Below are 19672 nucleotides of genomic sequence, written 5' to 3'. Positions count from 1 at the left end.
AACAAACTATAGTGGTTATCACGCTCAATGGTATGGGTGCCCTAGTGTAGATGTAGTTGTGAACCTTAGAGGAAAACAATATGCACTTTGTCTCGAAAAACACCCAGAATCTGGGTAAAATTTTTGCAAATTGGGTAATATTTCCATATGCATTTTGATGAGTCTGGAAAGCGTGTGCAAGTTTCGTTGAGGGAAACAAAAACAAACTATGTATGATGAGCGTATGCAAGTGGTCGTGTGTTCAAATGTCACTAAGCTCTATAAAAACTCCATTCAACAAAGGCGGGAAAATCGTGATATTATTGTGATGTTGTAAGCGTTGCACGCAGTGATCAACTTTCTGGAATTTTGTTTTAAGTTTACATTTATTTAATAGCAACAAGATAAGGTCGATTCTAGGTTAATATAAAAGCCTTAAGTGAACCCCATTTCCGGACGTGGAATATTGGCATCAGTGGAACCAATGGTAGATTATTTTTTTAAATTCACGCAATGTTTCTTCATACTAACCGACTGAACTTAATTGGTATTAAATGCATTAAGGCACTCACAACCGCCCAAAATGGATCGGCGTTCCTGGCAAAAGCTTCCAACGGTCAACAAGAAGAGTTCAGAAATGTCGAAGAAATGCAGTACTTGGAGGCGATTCAACGCATAATCGACACCGGAGACAAAAGAGTGGACCGTACAGGAGTCGGCACTTTGTCCATTTTCGGAACTCAAATGCGGTACAGTCTGCGTGACAACGTAATCCCTCTACTGACAACAAAGCGGGTGTTCTTCCGAGGAGTGGCCGAGGAGCTTCTCTGGTTCATAAGAGGAAGTACAAATGCTAAAGACTTGCAGGCAAAAAACGTTCATATTTGGGACGGAAACAGCACTCGCGAATTCCTGGATGCTTCTGGATTTACTGATCGTGACGAAGGTAAATGTTATACATATTGTCTTCATATTTCACAAAAGGTTTTCGCCCTTGAGGAAGGCCTGATTAATGTACAGTGACTCAGTTTCATATCCGTACATGGCGCACAGTGGTCCAGATTAAAAAAAAATAATCATGGCATAAATTTCTCATTCCCAATTTTGAACTATTTTTTATTTATTTTGTTTCTCATAGTCAAACCTCAAACTTTCACGAACACCATTCTGAAGAACCAGACAACTTATAACGCTGAAAATTTGATCGATTGTCACCATCAGCGAGTGGCCAATCGATGAAGTTTTCATCGATATGAACGGATATCTGGTTCTTTAGATTTGTGCTCCTGAAAATTTTGAGGTGTGGTATCGATTCATCTTCACCTTAACCTGTTCCCGCTGACAACTCCTTTTAAGGCCCAAGTAAAAATGGAGCAAATGTCAAAAGTGAAAAAGCAGTTTTCGCCGTTGGAATCTGCAAATCGAAGAAAAAACACAGCTGTTTTATTTGCAAATTAAAAAGGCTGTGTTTTTATTTTTTCAGTTTTGTCTAAATTTATCGAAAACGAAAAAAAAAATGTTTCCGATGTAATCAATAGTATGGGTATTAACCTGGGAGTCCACTTTTTGGATTGCATTTAGGTCCCATGACAACTGTGCAAAATTTCAGCTCGATCGGAGAAACTATATTTTAGCGCCAGCCGTTCAAAGTTTGTATGGGATTTACTCGCCAGAGGTCGCCCATTGACCTCTATAAAAATTCTTGGCCTCATTGACCTCTATAAAAAAGGCTCCGGACGGGATTTCTACAGATAACCAGCGAATTCTGCGAAAACACTCATTCTCAATGAATTATGAGATCCTTAATGAATTCATGGCAAGATATTTGATGGATGCAAAAATGGCGAGGGTCTTTTGGCATTCTTCAGCAGATTTTTTAGACAAAATATTTGGATTTCCTAAGTTCTAGGATTCCTAAGAAGATGCTTTTTTAAATCATGTAAAAAATACCCAGTATAGGTGAACAATCATTTTTTTTACAAGATATCATGTCTATCAACTTTTTTGGTACAAAAAGAGTTTAACCAGATCTAAAAAAATCCAAGAACCGACAATGGGTCATGTCTGACGCATAATTTCCAAGGCATTCTTAGAAGCGAATGATTAAACTTTGCCTTTTTGGAATTAGGGTGTAAATTAAGATACAATTTAATACATAACTTTAGATTTAGACCATGTACTTTCGGCATTTCGACTGAAAATAAGTACTGGTAGGTTAATTTTACCATGTCAAACATTTTCTTCGGTGAATCCAAAAGTTATTAGTGGTGGTTTTGAAAAAAATGATAATGATATTTTTAAAAACGAAAACTTGTAAAGCGTAGCGGAAACATTTTGGATTGTTTCAACCTAATTACTCAATTTAGGCGAAATTTCCTAGGTGCCTACTAGGCAGTTTGCCTTTAATTCCATTAGAAAAATATAGTGAATTTTGAGCTGATTTAACGCAAAATGGACCATTAAAATAACCAAAACGGCCGTTAGGAAGAGCATAGATAGCGCCAATGTTATGGATTGTACACCCGATTCTGTTTTTGCACGGATTTTTTTTTACACGGTCATGTAAAACAAGCTTCCATACATTTTTTTCCGCCAAAACCTTATTTTTGCATGAAACGTCGAGAAATGGTGTTACATTTTTGCACGGTTTTTGTTCGTGCAAAAACAGAATCGCGTGTACTCAGGTGGCGCAGATCATTGATGCGTGCCACTAGTTCTCTCTTTTACTCTCCCGCTGTTTTAATACAGAGCAAATAGTGACGTCACTATTTGCGGTGCATGGGGCTCTGCACTGTTTTGATTTTGTATGAGGTTTTGACGTTTACTGGCCTTGTTGTTTACTAATTTTATGAAGGAGTGAAAGAGTGAGACTGATTCCTGTGCAGAGCCCCATAGTGGCACGCATCAATGATCTGCGCCACCTGAGTAAAATGCATACACGGGAAAAAATACTGTGGTAAAAATTACTATTTTAGCTGACTACGCCTATTCTTGAAACTACCATGGAATTTTAGAACAATTTACTAAGTTTATGATTGTTCCCACCACCTTACTGGTAGATTTTACAGAATTTATTTTCATCAATCTGATTTCGACTACAGACATGGTAAAATCAAGCGCATTTCTGGTCTGATGAAAATTGTCGGTGCGAGCGCTTAAGTTAACACCCTGAAATGATAGTTTTTACCGCACATTTTTTTTTGCTTGTAATATTGAGATAGCACCACCGTAGTCTTGCGTGCTTGACAGAACAGTAATGCAGTCACAATGTTAAATACTACATACGGTGGCGCTGCTGATTGGGTGCGGAGAGTGCCGAATGAATTACCTTCAATGATCTATTGAGTTCTTTCAACCAGAACATAAGAAAAGTTGCATTTACCCCAATTTGGCTTAATGGGCCATATTTTGACAACATACGTGAGGAAGAAAGAGAATACCGAGAGATTTTGGGTTGAAAGTATAAGCATAAGATGACCGTACAATTCGTAGTTGCTACTCCGTGATTGACTAGAACAATCTAAATTGCACAGAGAACCAATGAACGGGGCTTGGGATTAGCTAACCATTCTCAATGTGCACAATCAGTTCGCTCTGTGCCGTAGTGCAGGACAGTCGATGTTCTACATCTAGAGACTGTGAGTTGGACTACCGTGAAGGCCCCTAACTCTGCGCAGCTCCTAACTCTGCGCACTTTTACCAAAATCCAATGGTAAAATACTTAAATTTTTGTTTACATTTTTTTTTCATATATTGCTACAATAGTAATAAAAAAGTACGCGACGAATTTTCTTGACAAATTTACGTTTATTACTTTAATAAAAAATAAAATAGCTTTAAAAACGTCCAAATTGACTGCCCGTTAGGCAAAATGCTAAGGGAGTACCTCATCACTTAAGTCATTTGAAGCAAATTAAAGAGAATATATTTCAGATTTTTAGTACGTAGGCACTAGTTTATTTATCGAGCAATCATCACTGGTAAATTGCAACTTTTTTTTCTTCATTTTCTTATTCTTCTTAAGTGCGCATAGTAAGGAACCATTTTTAAACTATGTTCCTTACTATGCGCAGCAGTTATAAAACGTTATTTTCAACAAACAATCAACCCTCCAGAGGTCGATATTGAAGGGAACCATCGACTTGTCGACAGCATCGTGATATGGAATAGAAATGCTTTGGAAAATTGTTTGAGGGGACCATCATAGTAAGGGCAGATTAAAAATGACGTCCATCATATGTTAAGGATTTCTACACTCCGTCCCCTCAATCTCTGTCGCGATTTTTACAGTACCTAATGCATGCTTTGTCACATTTTCATAGACTCTTCCTCCCCTCAACGATGGACGTAATTTTTGAATGCTCCCTAATCATACAATAAAATAATTTAGATTTTTTGTATAGTTTCATGAGTTAATATCGAGTAATGGAACATCGAGGTTTAATCGTATTTGCTATATAGAAACGCCATTAAAGTACTGTTATTGATCTGCAATAGGAATCGTTCATTAATCGGACCCGAACCGAACCAAAGAAAATTTGGTTTTTATATTTTCTAGTGAAAATACATAAACAGTCCAAGCTAATTTTCCTTTACACGCCAAGGGTGAACGCAAAGAAAGACGTAGTTTGTACCCTTTTTGTATATTGGTTTAGATTTTAGAAAACTAAGTTAATTACATGTTTTGGAAATCATATGGTGATTTTGATTATTTTGAAAGTTGCACTTAATGGCATTCATTAACAGTAATTATCATGGATTGAATTATAGATAAAATTCACTTCATTTAGTAAACTTCTATGTTAGAGACATTCCACGCTCCATTAGGGACGTAAAGCTGTATAAAGTAAGAAAATGAAGACTAATTCAGAGTTTAACTGCTAGTAATGCTTTAAGTAAAATACATTAACTGTTATAAAGAATTTATCGAGTGCGCAGAGTTAGGAACCTAAATGCGCAGAATAAGGAGCATTGCAAAAATGAGTGCGCAGAGTTAGGAACACGGACACCCTTGAGAAAAATTAAAAATTTGCAATAAAAATCATTACTTAGTGAAGCTTTTATATTTTTTCTTTATACATAAGATCAATAAGTATTTGCTCCCAAAATTTCAGACTATTGTGTTTTGTTTTCAATTAATTACAGCTGTTTGAAATTTGAAAAGCCTTAAGTGCGCAGAGTATGGGGCCTTCACGGTATTTTCGCTTTTCGTTCGTCGCCTAGATCTTGAAGGGCGGACCGACCTTGACAAAGTAGTGAAGTTTGAAGAGTTCTCGGATTAAACGACAAACAAAAGTGTTTTTTGACTGCAAATTTCATTAAAAGTGAAAAATATACATCTTACCCACGTGTTCGACATCGCGTCAGAAAGTATCCATTGTTCAGTCGAACAATAGTGAGCAATACGCGAGTGATTATCATATTATCCCATCATCGTTTCTCGTTCGATACGTACAACCACATTCAACGCAACAACCGTTGTTAGCAGCCTGACGATGGCCTCAGGGTCATCTCAGGCGATCGGCGGGGACCCGTTTCCCCCTGACATTCCAGGAAGAAAACCGTGGTCAAATGGAAACGTGGTTTCAAACATAGTTGATGGCAGCTTTGCGGGTCAAAGACAACCGGAGTGGATGGATACGATCAACGGGGAGCTGTCTATTCTCTTGATGAAACCGGCTACCGAGAAAGATGTGCTACCTGATGATCCGTTTGTGATTCAGAAGTCCATTGATGCAGCTGTTGGTGCGATCGAAGATGCCCGTCCAGAAGCGAGAGGAGCCCCATATGTGCTGAAAGTTCGTCAGAAGCGACAAATCGACAAACTGATGAGACTGCGTGAATTGATTGATGGTACCCCTATTAAAATCGATTTCCACGAGACTCTCAACGTGAGAAAATGCATCGTAAGTTGTCAGTATGGACTGCAAATTGCGGACAACGAAATGGTTTCACACCTCAGCGCTCAGCGTGTCATCGAAGTACGTCGTTTTACCAGGAAAGACCCCAAAGACAGAACGAAGACTATACCAACGAACACGATGGTATTGACACTCCAAGGAACGACAGTCCCAGAGTTTCTTTACTTTGGGTATGTAAGGGTAAAAACACTCCCCTACTACCCTTCCCCATTACAATGCACAAAATGTCACCGGTTCCGACATACCAGAAAGTATTGTACGCAGAACGAATCATGTGCGGATTGCTTTTCGGAGCATGCTGTCTCTACACCTTGCGCAGCTGATCCTCTCTGCATCAACTGCAGCGGGCCTCACAGCTCTAGATCGAGGGATTGTCCGGTCAAAATTGACGAAGTCAACATAGTCAAAATCAAGATTGATCAGGATGTATCATATGTTGAAGCGAGAAAGAGACACGAAGCCCAAAAACAACAAGGAATCACAGCTACACCGAGTACCAGCGACCTAATGAAGACATTGGAAGCCAAGGATCAGGAAATTGCGAAGTTGAGAACCCTATTACAAAACCTAATCAAGGAGGTAGCAGATCTGAAGAAAAAAGAACATTAAGCCATGTCAGTATCAGCGGAAACAGATGATGAACACAGGATGGACACCAGCGAAGAACAAAAAAAAATACAAAACGTCAGCGAAGCAAAGATAAATCACCAAATACCTCGTGCGACTACGGTAGAAACTCCCCTCCCATCAAAAAGGCATCCGGAGGCTCAACGGATGTACAGCCACAAGCCGCATCGAAGAAGGATACAAGGAAAAAGAATACTGCTAACACCGAAGGACGAACCACCTTCAACAAATCCGAATTCTGCATTTCTCCCTCCCGTGATACAAACGATTCTGAGTGGATTGAACCTACTCTATAATCCATATTCGAGTAAGTCTGCCTGATCCCAACCCAACTAACTAACATTCAATTCTAAACATAACTCTGAAAGTACCAATAATCTCGAAACAATCCAACATTCTCATAGTACTAACACAGGCATCGAGAACAACAACAATAATTACAAAAAACCCTACAAAAAAGCTACCGCGATACAGTGGAACATACGTGGTTATCGTGCTAGACGATCGGAACTACAAATTTCAGCTAGAAATCATCAACCCGATGTAGTTTGTCCACAAGAAACTCTTTGCCAGCCTAACTGCCCATCTTTTTCAACTAACTACAATTTTTACTGCTTGCATCCAACCTCAATAACCGGTTGGGGTGGAGTTGCTATCGCAGTGAGTAAAAATGTACCGCATTCAAGAATCCCCGTTACTACAACTTTACAGGCGGTGGCCATACAGGTTAATTTGCCCACCAAACGAACATACGTTTCACTGTATATCCCCCCTTCTCATAACAACAGCACACGGTGTCTTTGAGGAGTAACTTTATTACAAAAAAATAGGTAAGTCTGAAATTTCGAACTAAAAACAATTAGACTTTGCTCTTTCATTTGCGACCAAAATCAAAATAATCGGTCGGGGGGTCCAGAACATTTTTTTTTATTTTGTGTGAAGTATTCATGGATATGTGTTTTTGTACCGACACACATTGCGTTGAACATAGATACGGGACAAACTGCAAGATCAAACCATTTGAACACCTTGGCTTGGAAGGTAAAGTTGTTCTTGCTCAAAAGAGCTGTAATAAGCAAATATGACATATGATATACGCATAATTGCAAAACTGTCTCAAACGTAATTTTAGTTATTGTCCACGAAAAACCTTGAAAATCGTACTTAAATTGGTCATAATGATGTAAGAAGTTATTAGGAAATATTTTTAATAGGTGAAGATGCATCGATATCAAACCTCGAATTTTCAAGAGCTTGTTTGTTGATTTGTAATTTGAGAACCTGACAACCTTTTGACAGACAGAGGAGGATCTTCTCTTCGTCGTAGCATTGTGAAATAAAGTGTAAATCCATTCGTTTGCTCAGTAATAACAAGCTATGGCTTTTAGGACGAGATCATAAATTATACGAGATTTCTCTTTTTACTCGTAGGGGATGGTACACAAATTATGTCACGCTAAATTTCAATTTTTTCGATCCCCTCCCCCCCTTTGTCACACCTTCTGTATGAGTCCTCCGATAATTTTGTAAGGCTTGTCACGCATGGCTTAACCACCCCCCCCCCTTGGAGCGTGACGTAATTTTTGCATGACCCCTAGATACAAAAGTGACTTATCCGCCTTTCAAACAACACAATTTCAGTTATTCGAATTAACTAGTAGAGGGCTTCGCATGTGATAAACCTTGTTATAAGGCATGTAATAATATACTTGCCCCATGGTGCTGAAAAATACGCTAATTTGGATGGTATTTGAGAAGTTTCAAATCTTATTTTTTTAATGTTATTTTCTTAATGGCACAGTGCTTATGAAAAGATCGGAAACTAACATCATGAGGCTAAAATGGGTTTGGGATTTTTGTACTTGTATGCAGTTCTACAACCCCGGTGGGGATTGCTCATCAAACCTTCCGGTCCGCCTCATAGTTACGTACTATTTGGTGCTGGGTGTAGTTCTTGTTTTTCCAGCTGTATTGAAAAGCATGAGCCATAGTCTTTGGCATACAATCGGGTCTTTCTTTAGCAGAAAAGAACCGAAATGTCTATCGACGACCGGTGATTGCTAGCAGATATAGTGGAGAGCTTGTCTTGATACGTTCATCGCTTCAAGCTAGTTGAAAAACTGAATACACTGATTGCCTGTCGATCAGAGCCGAACTAGGCATAGATCGTCTACATACATCTGAATCTACATGTCTCCGATGTATTACATCGTTCCAGGTGGGAGTTATCTGATATGTGAATATGGTACCATAACAGAATTTTTCATCTGGATGAAGTGATAAATCATAATATTCCGCAAACTGTATCACACATCTACATAATGTATTGCGTGAAGTTAAGACACAGCAGAGTATTGGGTACATAGGACCAAGTCCCTGCCGGGTAGCGCGAAACTGATGAGCGATAGACAATAGAATCAACAACACTGCCATAAGGGATAGTAAGCATGTGACTATTGTCGAAACAATGATTAGGAGGCAAATCAACATCCCAAGATCAAATTTTTGTTACAACCCAATGTAGGTTAGGTATTATTAAATTAGGCTGTAGAAAATGATAAATATCTGATCACTTAGGAATGTGTTGCGAGGTAATAAATGCTCGTGATTTGTTTTCTTCGAATACACATGTATAAATTGATAAAATTTAACCCAATGTATAATGAAATTAGGTTCGAAGAAAGGATTAATATTTGATCACTTAAACTTTACGCTGCAAGATATTCTTAATCGTTTTTCTTTTCTTCTGATGTACAGAAATAACTGGTATATTTAGCTAAAATAATGAACAATCATACGCATAGAGCCTACGGGTCATGCAGTTAGGATTGAAATTAAAATAATATTGCGCATTTCTTTCACACCACAGGTTTATCGCAGAAGTTTTTACATGTGCGGAGGCGTTGGTAGAGGTGCGCGATTGCGTCGAGTCGGGTCGGTGTTTTCAGCGGACTCATTTTTCGCAAATCGAAGAATGAGTGCTCCGAGGGCATCAACATGATTCGATGAGGTCCCACACTTTTATTTGCGCTTTTGCACTTGTAAATGTCTTACTAAATAGGAATACTTTGTGTTAGGGAAAGTGCAGGAGAATAAAATATAATTCATTGGAATTTTCTGATAGAGGCAGAGTTCACATGTTACTTAGGTATTTAAAAGCAAATGAGAACCACATTAAATAATAGATAAACACTAATGGTCATATTTTTATATTTTCATTTCATCGCGGTCCTCATTGCTCGAGCGGAGACGACAAAACTCGAGGTGGATAGAATCGACGCAACTACGACACGGAAAAGAAACAGATGAGAAACTATCGATACATTTATTCAACTATAAAAACCACGTTTTAACGTAATGACTTTATTTCTTCTCGTTTCAGCAATCCAACAACCAAACCATCTCTACTATCTTTTCATTTCCTCTTCGTTACATTTATAGTCCCTCTGGCACTGAATCGAATGACGCATTCCGCATTTTATTAGCGATGTCTTTGCTGTACGTTGAGCATGGTGTCGGAGGTGATGTGCTGTGTAGAACATCGGATGTTCTACACGGCACGCTACTTCCGGCATTTTGTTTGGCGTGCGGGATAGGCAGTGCTAGTGATGATATGAAGGCCGCTATTCGGTTTAGTGCCAGAGGGACTATATCTATTTAATGTATCTGAAGCTTGTGGGACCGCTTTAATTCCGGCGCCTGCTTGTGGAAGATCCCGGTGTGCTAAACGGTATAGGACATGTTAACGGGGGAGGCTTGGTAGGTCCTCACCCAGCCCGTGTCTAGATGGGCGGATAATTGTCTGCCAGGGTGTGGATTGAGCAATTACAATTACAATTACAATTGTATGCAGTTCTACAACCCCATATTAACCCCTCTACCGGCAGCTTCATTTTTTCAAAATATTCAAAACGCGATAACTTTTTTGTTTCTCAATATTTTTGAAAAAAAATTCCACAACTTCTTAAAAAACTCTCTTTTTTTCAGAATCTGTATCGGTTTTGAGCATTGGTCATCTATATTCGGAGATATTCCAAAATTCCTTGGGGGACCGACGCATAGCCATAACTCTCGTAATTATCTCTGGCTACAGATTTTTTCTCATATTCGGTTACTCGCTTTTCAAAACTAAACTTTGATGAAAGGCTATTGTGAAGAAATTAAACAAATCGGTGTAACTGTTTTTGAGCAATGAGCTTTTATGTTTTTGGTACGTAACGAGATCTTGAAAACTTCTTAAAACATCATATTGAAATTTTATATGGGAAGTGTCGGTCCCCCAAGGAACACCGAAATATTTTTAAAACCAGTTGACCAATGGTTAATACCGACATAGATTCCAAAAGTAGAAGAGTTTTTTGAGAAGTTGTGAAAAAATGGTGGAAAAATATAGAGAAACAAAAAAGTTATCGCGATTCAAATATATTTTTGTGCTGAAAAAATAAAGCTGCCGGTAGAGGGGTTAAGCTAAATAATAGCAAATAAACTCATGAATATTCTCTCTTCAGCAAATTACTTTATTATGGTTTGAAGAATGAGCTTTTACAATGGGATAATAAGTTTGTACTTACATTACAGTAGTAGCGTGTTTGGAACATACCTCAAAATTTCTTCATAGTAATTTCCATATAAACTTACATTGTCTTTGGGCCACCTTAAAGCACCACCTAGAAAGCTACGAATTTCACAGAGCACTATTTTTATAGTAAGGATAGTAACCAACATATGTGAGATTGAATTCACAAACATTTTTCAATTTTGAACCGGCCTAATATACATAAACACATAGATAGGCATATTCAAACATATGTGCAAGTCTCTCGAAATCAAAAAAAAAATTACTCTGGACCCCCGACCGATTATTTTGGTTTTAGCAGCAAATGAACGCGAGAAACCTAGACTTTATTGTGGAGAAGTTTCAGACTTACCTATTTTTTTGTAATAAACTTCTTCTACGAAACACACCGTGCAGCATACTTAAAGATGAACTTAATGAGCTAATTCTTCAACTACCCAAACCTTTTTTAATAATGGGTGATTTAAACGCGCATTCGGAAATATGGGGTGGACATTCGACCGACCTGCGAGGAAAGATTTTGATAGAAATAATAGGAAATCATGAGCTGACGATCTGGAATGACGATTCAATGACATTCTTCTGTCCAGCTAACGGAAACCAATCAGCCGTTGATCTGACATTGTCCTCGGAGTACATCAACAATCTCTCCTGGAGTGTTGATAATGATTTACGCGGCAGCGATCATTTTCCAATCTTTCTGTCTCCTATTGATAGAAATATTGATAATCCCGGTAATCCTAAATGGATCTTCGAAAAAGCTGATTGGAGCGAATATCAAAGTAGAATCGACCTCATTTTAGATCAAAATATGACTTATACCCCAGAAGATCTCTCTAGCTTGATATTTAACACAGCTATATCTTGTATTCCTCGAACTTCCGGAAAAAAGGGGCACAAACAGGTCCCGTGGTGGAATAATGAAGTGGCATTATCGATAAAAAGCCTCAAGATCTTTACGACGGTTGCAGAAAACAGATTCAAATTACCAAGCAGCTCTGATAAAATTCCGTACGGAGAGAAATAATGCCCGTAAAAAAATTAAAGATGCTAAAGAAGAAAGCTGGAAGAACTTCGTAGAAGGGGTAAGCATACATTCATCGAGCGCAGAGTTGTGGAAGCGGGTTAATACATTACAAGGACGATTGAAAAATACTAAACCGTTTATTAAAATTGAGGAAGGTATTTCTGATGAACCCAGTGTTGTGGCTGAAGCTCTCGCCGATCATTATGCTAAGATTTCAAGCCGAGAATCGATGTCGGAGGACAATCAATCAAATTCTCTTTTACTACCTACTAATCAACCAGAAAATGGAAATTACAATCAAGATATTTCAATTCGAGAATTAGAGTGGGCCTTGAGAAAATGCACAAGCAAGAGCACTGGTTCAGATGGAATAGGTTATCCCCTATTGAAAAACTTACCAATGATTGGGAAATTAGCGTTAGTACAGGTCGGACTCGATTATCCGGAGTATCGATTTTTTTTTCACTCCGGATAATCGAATCCTCCGGATAATCAAATCACTAAGAAAAAAATTGAAATCTTCGATAAAAGAACTTAAATATTATCTTTTTTTGTTGTTATCATATAAAATGCGGTGGCGTAGCCAGAAATTATTTCTAGGAACAGTAGGGGTCTTTACAAGAAAAAAATGTTTAGACCAGCATACACGAAAAACACTTTTTCAAACCCCCATGTTCTTAAATACGTTCAGAACTGCAAAACCATTCATGTTGTTTATTGCAATACCAAATTATCTCAGATTTATACATACAAATTGAAAAACAAGAACATCAAAAATCAAATTCCGGATAATCGAGTCTAAAATTCCGGATAATCGAATCCCGGATAATCGAAACCCCGGATAATCGAGTCTCCGGATAATCGAGTCCGACCTGTACGTACTTATAATCAAGTTTGGCATTCAGGATCAATTCCTGACAGTTGGAAAGAAGCTATCATTATTCCTATACCCAAGAAAAATAAGAATGAAGGTAATCCTGGTGACTACCGTCCAATATACTTGATAAACTGCATGGCAAAAGTCCTTGAAAGAATCATCAACAGAAGATTGATAGGGTATATTGAAAATGAAAACTTGATAGATCCACGACAATATGCTTTTAGGGCAGGATTAGGTACTGATGTTTACTTTTCTGAACTTGAAGAATTTTTGAATGAACCAATCAAACAGGACCAGCATTGTGAACTACTATCAGTAGACATATCAAAAGCCTACGATACGGTTAACAGAACAGCCGTTCTTAAATCTCTTGTTGAAATGAAAATTTCTGGGCGAATGCTCAGATATATCAAAAGTTTCTTGGACAACCGTACCTTTAAAGTTCGTGTGGGATCCATATATTCAACTACACGATCAATGGACCGTGGAGTACCGCAAGGATCTACACCGTCTGTTACATTATTTCTAATAGCCGTGGATTCACTGCCATCCCTACGGACGTGCAAATACTCATATATGCTGACGATATCATTATTGTGGCGTACGGCAAACAGAGGAAACGACTCAGAGCTAAAATTCAACTGGCAGCCGAGAAAGCATTTGAATGGCTTGCATCTACAGGCTTCAAAGTCGAGATTTCGAAGTGTCAACTGCTCCATACCTGTTCAAATCGCAGACATCGAGGTTCATTACCGAATGTTCATTTTGATGAGATAACAGTTCCATGTGTGAAGCATATGAAGATTTTAGGAGTGATAGTAGACAACAAATTCAGCTTTAAAGAACATGCAAAAGAAAGAAAAAACTGCAACGGGAGTTATAAACCTCCTCAAAATATTATCAGGAAAAGCAAGATGTTCCCGCGAAACTTTGATAAGAATAGTTAAAGCATTGCTAATACCCAGGTTGTTCTATGGGTTTTCTATCAGTAGCAGAAGGAAAGAACTAGGCCGCACAAACCGAGATCTGGTGTTGATTAAAAGAGCAAATACTTCATACGAGACCATAACTGGAGATATTTTCCCAAACATTGTTCCATTATTTCGTTGGAGCCCACAAAAGTGGAATTTTGATTTTCCAAAAGTAGATTGGTCTGTTGCAAATGAAATTAGAGCTGGCAGTAATGCAGCCAAGGCTCAGTCGTGCTTCAACAAAATATGTATCAAGAAATACAGATCACATCTGAAAATTTATACAGATGGTTCCAAAGGGGAGGGAAAAACAGGATATGGCGTTTATTCTACCTCATTCACAGAAAGCGGGAAAATACACGATGATTGTTCAGTTTTTTCTGCGGAAATAATGGCAATCAAATCAGCCACGTCGAAAGTCCCATCAAACACAAAAAGTGTTATATTTACGGACAGCGCAAGCTGTATTAGAGCCTTAGAAGGTGGTTGCTCAAAACATCCATGGGTACAACAGTGTGAAGAAATCATCAAATCAAAAAATGTAAGTCTAGTTTGGGTTCCAGGGCACGCAGGAGTACTTGGTAATGAAAATGCGGACAAATTAGCGAAGGAAGGGAGGAACTTGAGTATAGTGAATAACGAAATTCCTGCCAAAGACTCAAAGAAATTAATTAAAAGAAAAATTTGGGAAGCTTGGTATCAAGAGTGGAATTTAGCAAATCCTGGAACGCAGTTAAATTATATAAAACGCGAGGTTTCTGAATGGAGAGATCCTAGAGATCAATACGAGCAAAAAAATTTAACAAGAATCAGGATAGGTCATACACGTATAACACATGAATTTCTTTTAACTCCATACGCAGATTACCCAGTATGCTCAAGCTGCAACTGCAGACTAACTATAAAACACTTAATGGTAGATTGTGTAAAATATGAAAGAATCAGGAATTCAATCGGTATTACTGGAACACTTTATGATATGTTACAAAACAGAAAAAAGAAAGAAGATAAAATTATACTTTTTGTAAAAGCAATAGAACTATACAAAAAACTTTGAAAATTGTAAAAAACCCTAAAAATTGTAAAATATTTATGAATTACCTAATAAAGAAAGACGTGAATGACCCTTGCGGTTAAAACGTCTATAATAGAAAAAAAAATGTGCACAATTCGAGAGCTCATAATATAATGAAGTCAATAACGGCGCCGGCCACGTCCTTACGATCATCGAGGAGGGAAAGTGATGTTAGTGTGACTACCGATGTTATTAGAGACCGAGATCACCTTTGTATGTCGTCACCCGTGGTAACAAACTATTCAAAAATTATTGTCAATAAACAATATATTTTCATTATCATTTGATGAGTGTTCTTGATGCAAGTTTTTGTCGACACACGGGGTGACGAACTAATCATTATCTATTTACTTAATTCACAATTATTGCACATCGAAACAAAGATAGAAGGTAAAATATAAAAGTGTGTGCCTTCATAAATAAAAAGATAACCAGTTGACAAAAATGAATAAATAATCAAAGCTAAAAGTAAAGATAAAGAAAAAAAAAAGAAAATAACAAGAAAAATTATACTTAACAAAATCCAATTCAAATCTTGATGAATTTCTCCTTGAAAGTAGCATCTTCAATCTTGGACACTTGACAAAACCAAAAAATTGGAAATTGTAATTGTAATTTGTAATTGCTCAATCCACACCCTGGCAGACAAATATCCGCCAATCTAGACACGGGCTGGGTGAGGACCTACCAAGCCTCCCCCGTTAACATGTCCTATACCGTTTAGCACACCGGGTTCTTCCACAAGCAGGCGCCGGAATTAAAGCGGTCCCACAAGTTTCAGATACATTAAATAGATATAGTCCCTCTGGCACTAAACCGAATAGCTCCCTCCACCTCATCACCAGCACTGCCCATCCCGCACGCCAAACAAAATGCCGGAAGTGGCGTGTCGTGTAGCACATCAGATGTTCTACACAGCACACCACCTCCGACACCATGCTCAACGTACAGCAAAGACAGCGCTAATAAAAGCGGAATGCGCCATTCGATTCAGTACCAGAGGGACTATAAATGTAACGAAGAGGAAATGAAAAGATAGTAGAAATGGTTTGGTTGTTGGATTGCTGAAACGAGAAGAAAGAAATAAAGTTATTACGTTAAAACGTGGTTTTTATGGTTGAATAAATGTATCGATAGTTTCTCATCTGTTTCTTTTCCGTATCGTAGTTCCGTCGATTCTATCCACCTCGAGTTTTGTCGACTCCGCTCGGGCAATGAGGACCGCGATGAAATGAAACATATAAAAATATGTGCATTAGTGTTTATCTATCATTTAATGTGGTTCTTATTTGCTTTCAAATACCTAAGTAACATGTGAACTCTGCCTCTATCAGAAAATTCTAATAAATCATAATTTATTCTCCTACACTTTCCCTAACACAAAGTATTCCTATTTAATAAGACAAGTGCAAAAGCACAAATAAAAGTGTGGGATTGCATCGAATCATGTTGATGCCTTCAGAGCATTCTTCGATTTGCGAAATATGAGTCCGCTGAAAACACCGACCCGACTCGACGCAATCGCGCACCTCTACCGGCACCTCCGCACATGTAAAAACTTCTGCGATAATCCTATGGTGTGAAAGAAATGCACAATATTATTTTGAATGCAATCCTAACGTCATGGCGTATGATTGTTCATTATTTAGGCTAAATATACCTGTTTATACCTGTACATCAGAAAAAAAGAAAAACGACTACGAATATCTTGCAGCGTAAAATTCAAGTGATCAAATATTCATCCTCTCTTCGACCCTGCACTATAATAACCTCCTAATATAACGCAGAGCTAAAGATTCCTTCTTGCGTTACACAATCTGAACAAAAAACCATTTCCAAATACTTCCCATAATTTATGCGAGGCAAAACAGATTCCACTTTCTACGTAATGTAACCCAGCATAAACAGCTGACCAACTCACCAGACCTGCGCCCTCCAAGATCCAAGGTGCTGCTGCCTTACGTTCAAAACTTCTTTCCTCAAAGTCTGTCTATCAATTCCGAACTCTATTGCATACTACAATACCAATCAAACCCTATTCCTGACAAGACACAGAGTCACAACCCCAATGTGATGGATTTACCCACAACCTTGTCATAACCCCTCTTACGTTTCGCTATTCTCGGAAGTCACCCATATTGATGCTTGGCAAAAAATATCAGTATTCAATCCACAAATCCCAAATTACACCACATTACGTTGGTCCGTTTGGCGTCGCCGGTGGATACCTGTTCTGACATTCTTTTCTTTTAAACTCCATTTCAAGCCTGTCCCCCCACTTTATCAATAAGAATGTTGACGAATCACGATAATCTGAAGATCGTGACCAGAACGGAGGTAGGATTTATCACTAGGGACCAACCACCACCACAAAACCAAAAAATTGGAAATCTTTGTAAAATTCGAGTGCTTTCCATAATACAGGAATGAACGATCTCTTGAAAGATTGAAAAAGTTCTCCGCAGTCCACGACAATTCGAAAAAATCCTCCTCAGTTCAAAGCACGAACGCACGGAACGCACCCAAAAACGATCATCCTCCAAATGTTCCAATTATAGACTGAAAGTTCTTCCTCAATTCCAAAGGGTAAACTGGATCAATCCAATTCTTGAACGGTTTGAGAAATTTTCTCCTCCTGAAAAGGATAGAAAAATGTCAGACGTTGAAAACACACGTCTTGTTGATTCAAGGCCTACTACCAGTCCTTATTTTGGGTTGAAAGTATAATCGATATACTTAATTTTGGGTAAACTCAAAATTTAGGTGAAACATTTTCTCTGTGCAGTATTTTTAGCATTGGGCATTGATGTTCCCGGTACTATTTTTTAAGTTGATAATTGTTCTAGCTGTTATGTCTGTTAGTCTGTAGGGGATAAAATCTTGCGTTGAGTTTCTGCAGTGATGGATTTCTCTTCATCGATTTTCTTTCTATATTTTTAAGGAAGAAGGACGATGAGAACTTGTTATTGAAATAAGAATTAATGTCAAAAAAAATGGGCTTGGCCAAGTTTTTGCTAAGAGGTACCAAGAGTCGCACCTTCGGCCATCGCTATCAGCACCACGCTCATGCTGTGTAGAACAAGCGGGCTTTCTTAAGATGCGTGTACACGATGCAATGGGTAAACCCAGTCATTCTTTCATCATGCATTCTAACGGTAATATATTACTGAACTTGTAAAAGATTGGAGACATACGGTAGGAATAGTTATTATTATTATTTTTCTTTATTAAAGAGAATTTCAGCCCGAGGCTGGTTCGGGTAGGAATTGCTTTAGAAATAATCCAGAAATTCTGTCAAGAATGTCTTGATAGATTTCACCGTTTCTTTTTCCAAAAATACCCGTAGTTTCCTGGTATTTCTTTAAGAATTCCTAAAGTATTGTCCTAAATTCCTCTGCACTGAATTTACATGTTTATAGATTATACAGATTATCGATACATGCTTATATATTATATGATTACTCAAAACTTTTTTGCCAATTATTGTTGAAACACGGGTAAGACATAGCCAACATCAAAGACCAAACTAACCTGTAGTAAGGTCTTAGGTACCTACTAAGCAAGTATGTTTTTATCGTTTGCAGGTGATCTAGGCCCGGTATACGGATTCCAATGGCGTCATTTTGGCGCCAAATATAAAACATGCAATGATGACTACACAGGGCAGGGTATCGACCAGTTAGCAGAAGTGATAAATCGCATTAAGACCAATCCAACGGATCGACGTATTATCATGAGTGCATGGAACCCGATAGATATCCCACAAATGGCCCTTCCTCCTTGCCATTGCTTGGCGCAATTTTTCGTGGCAAATGGAGAACTTTCGTGTCAGTTATATCAACGATCAGCTGATATGGGCCTCGGAGTCCCATTCAATATCGCTAGTTATGCTTTACTGACTCATATGATGGCCCACGTTACAGGACTTAAGGTAAGCTCAAGCTCTATCTCAATCACTTCACTTCACATGTTAAATCTAAGCCTGCTGTCCAATTGATAAGTTCTTTTTGCAATATAATATTATATATTGAATATAATTATATTAATTTTAAACCATGACATTTCAGGCAGGAGAATTTATCCATACTACTGGTGACACACATGTATATCTTAATCATGTTGAGCCCTTGAAAGAACAACTTCAAAGAGTACCGAAGCGGTTTCCAACACTGCAGTTCAAAAGGCACGTGCAGTCTATAGATGAATTCGAAATGGGAGATTTTGAAGTCTGTGGATATGATCCGTACCCCACCATAAAAATGCAGATGGCTGTATAAATTGAATAACATGTGAACTTTGTTTTTAATTATGGGTAAAATAAATGCCACTGAAAAAAATCTTTACTTCTGTAAACGGAACCCGAATACTCGACCAGAACCACTTAACGAGATTATAACACTTCTCTATCAACAGCAGGTAAAATAATAGAAGTTGACATAATTTTGTAATAAGATGGATTTGCTACATTTTTGTTGTGCTGTGCTATATTTTTGACACGGAATTTGTACGTTTGTAAATGTTCGGGGTTTCCTTCCGTTTTTGTACTGAAAATGGACTGTAATTAAACTGATTGCAAATATCGTCTATATTCTCTTCGCGTCGATCCACTAACTAAC

At 38.1% G+C, this 19672-nt stretch overlaps 1 protein-coding gene across 2 annotated transcripts; it reads left to right on the top strand.

Moving 5' to 3' along the window:
• Positions 1–230: 230 nt before the first annotated feature.
• LOC5577671 (thymidylate synthase) lies at positions 231–19393 on the top strand. Of its 2 annotated transcripts, XM_021851824.1 has the most exons (5): positions 231–312; positions 377–466; positions 544–925; positions 18641–18987; positions 19124–19393. In XM_021851824.1, exons 2-5 carry the CDS (start codon positions 464–466, stop codon positions 19331–19333), a joined length of 942 nt encoding a protein of 313 aa, XP_021707516.1. In that variant the 5' UTR covers positions 231–312; positions 377–463; the 3' UTR covers positions 19334–19393. The 2 variants fall into 2 exon arrangements, with proteins under 2 accessions (XP_021707516.1, XP_001663452.1); XM_001663402.2 differs by having other exon boundaries at positions 272–466.
• Positions 19394–19672: the final 279 nt, after the last annotated feature.

This window comes from Aedes aegypti, chromosome 1 (assembly GCF_002204515.2).
Source record: "Aedes aegypti strain LVP_AGWG chromosome 1, AaegL5.0 Primary Assembly, whole genome shotgun sequence".
Taxonomy (NCBI): domain Eukaryota; kingdom Metazoa; phylum Arthropoda; class Insecta; order Diptera; family Culicidae; genus Aedes; species Aedes aegypti.
This window is presented reverse-complemented; position numbering and strand designations above follow the sequence as displayed.

Bases quoted from the DNA above. Each gene is read 5' to 3' on its own strand.
- LOC5577671 (XM_021851824.1), top strand. The intron at 926-18,640 runs GTAAATGTTATA...TATCGTTTGCAG, and splicing joins ATTTACTGATCGTGACGAAG to GTGATCTAGGCCCGGTATAC. The intron at 18,988-19,123 runs GTAAGCTCAAGC...ATGACATTTCAG, and splicing joins CCCACGTTACAGGACTTAAG to GCAGGAGAATTTATCCATAC.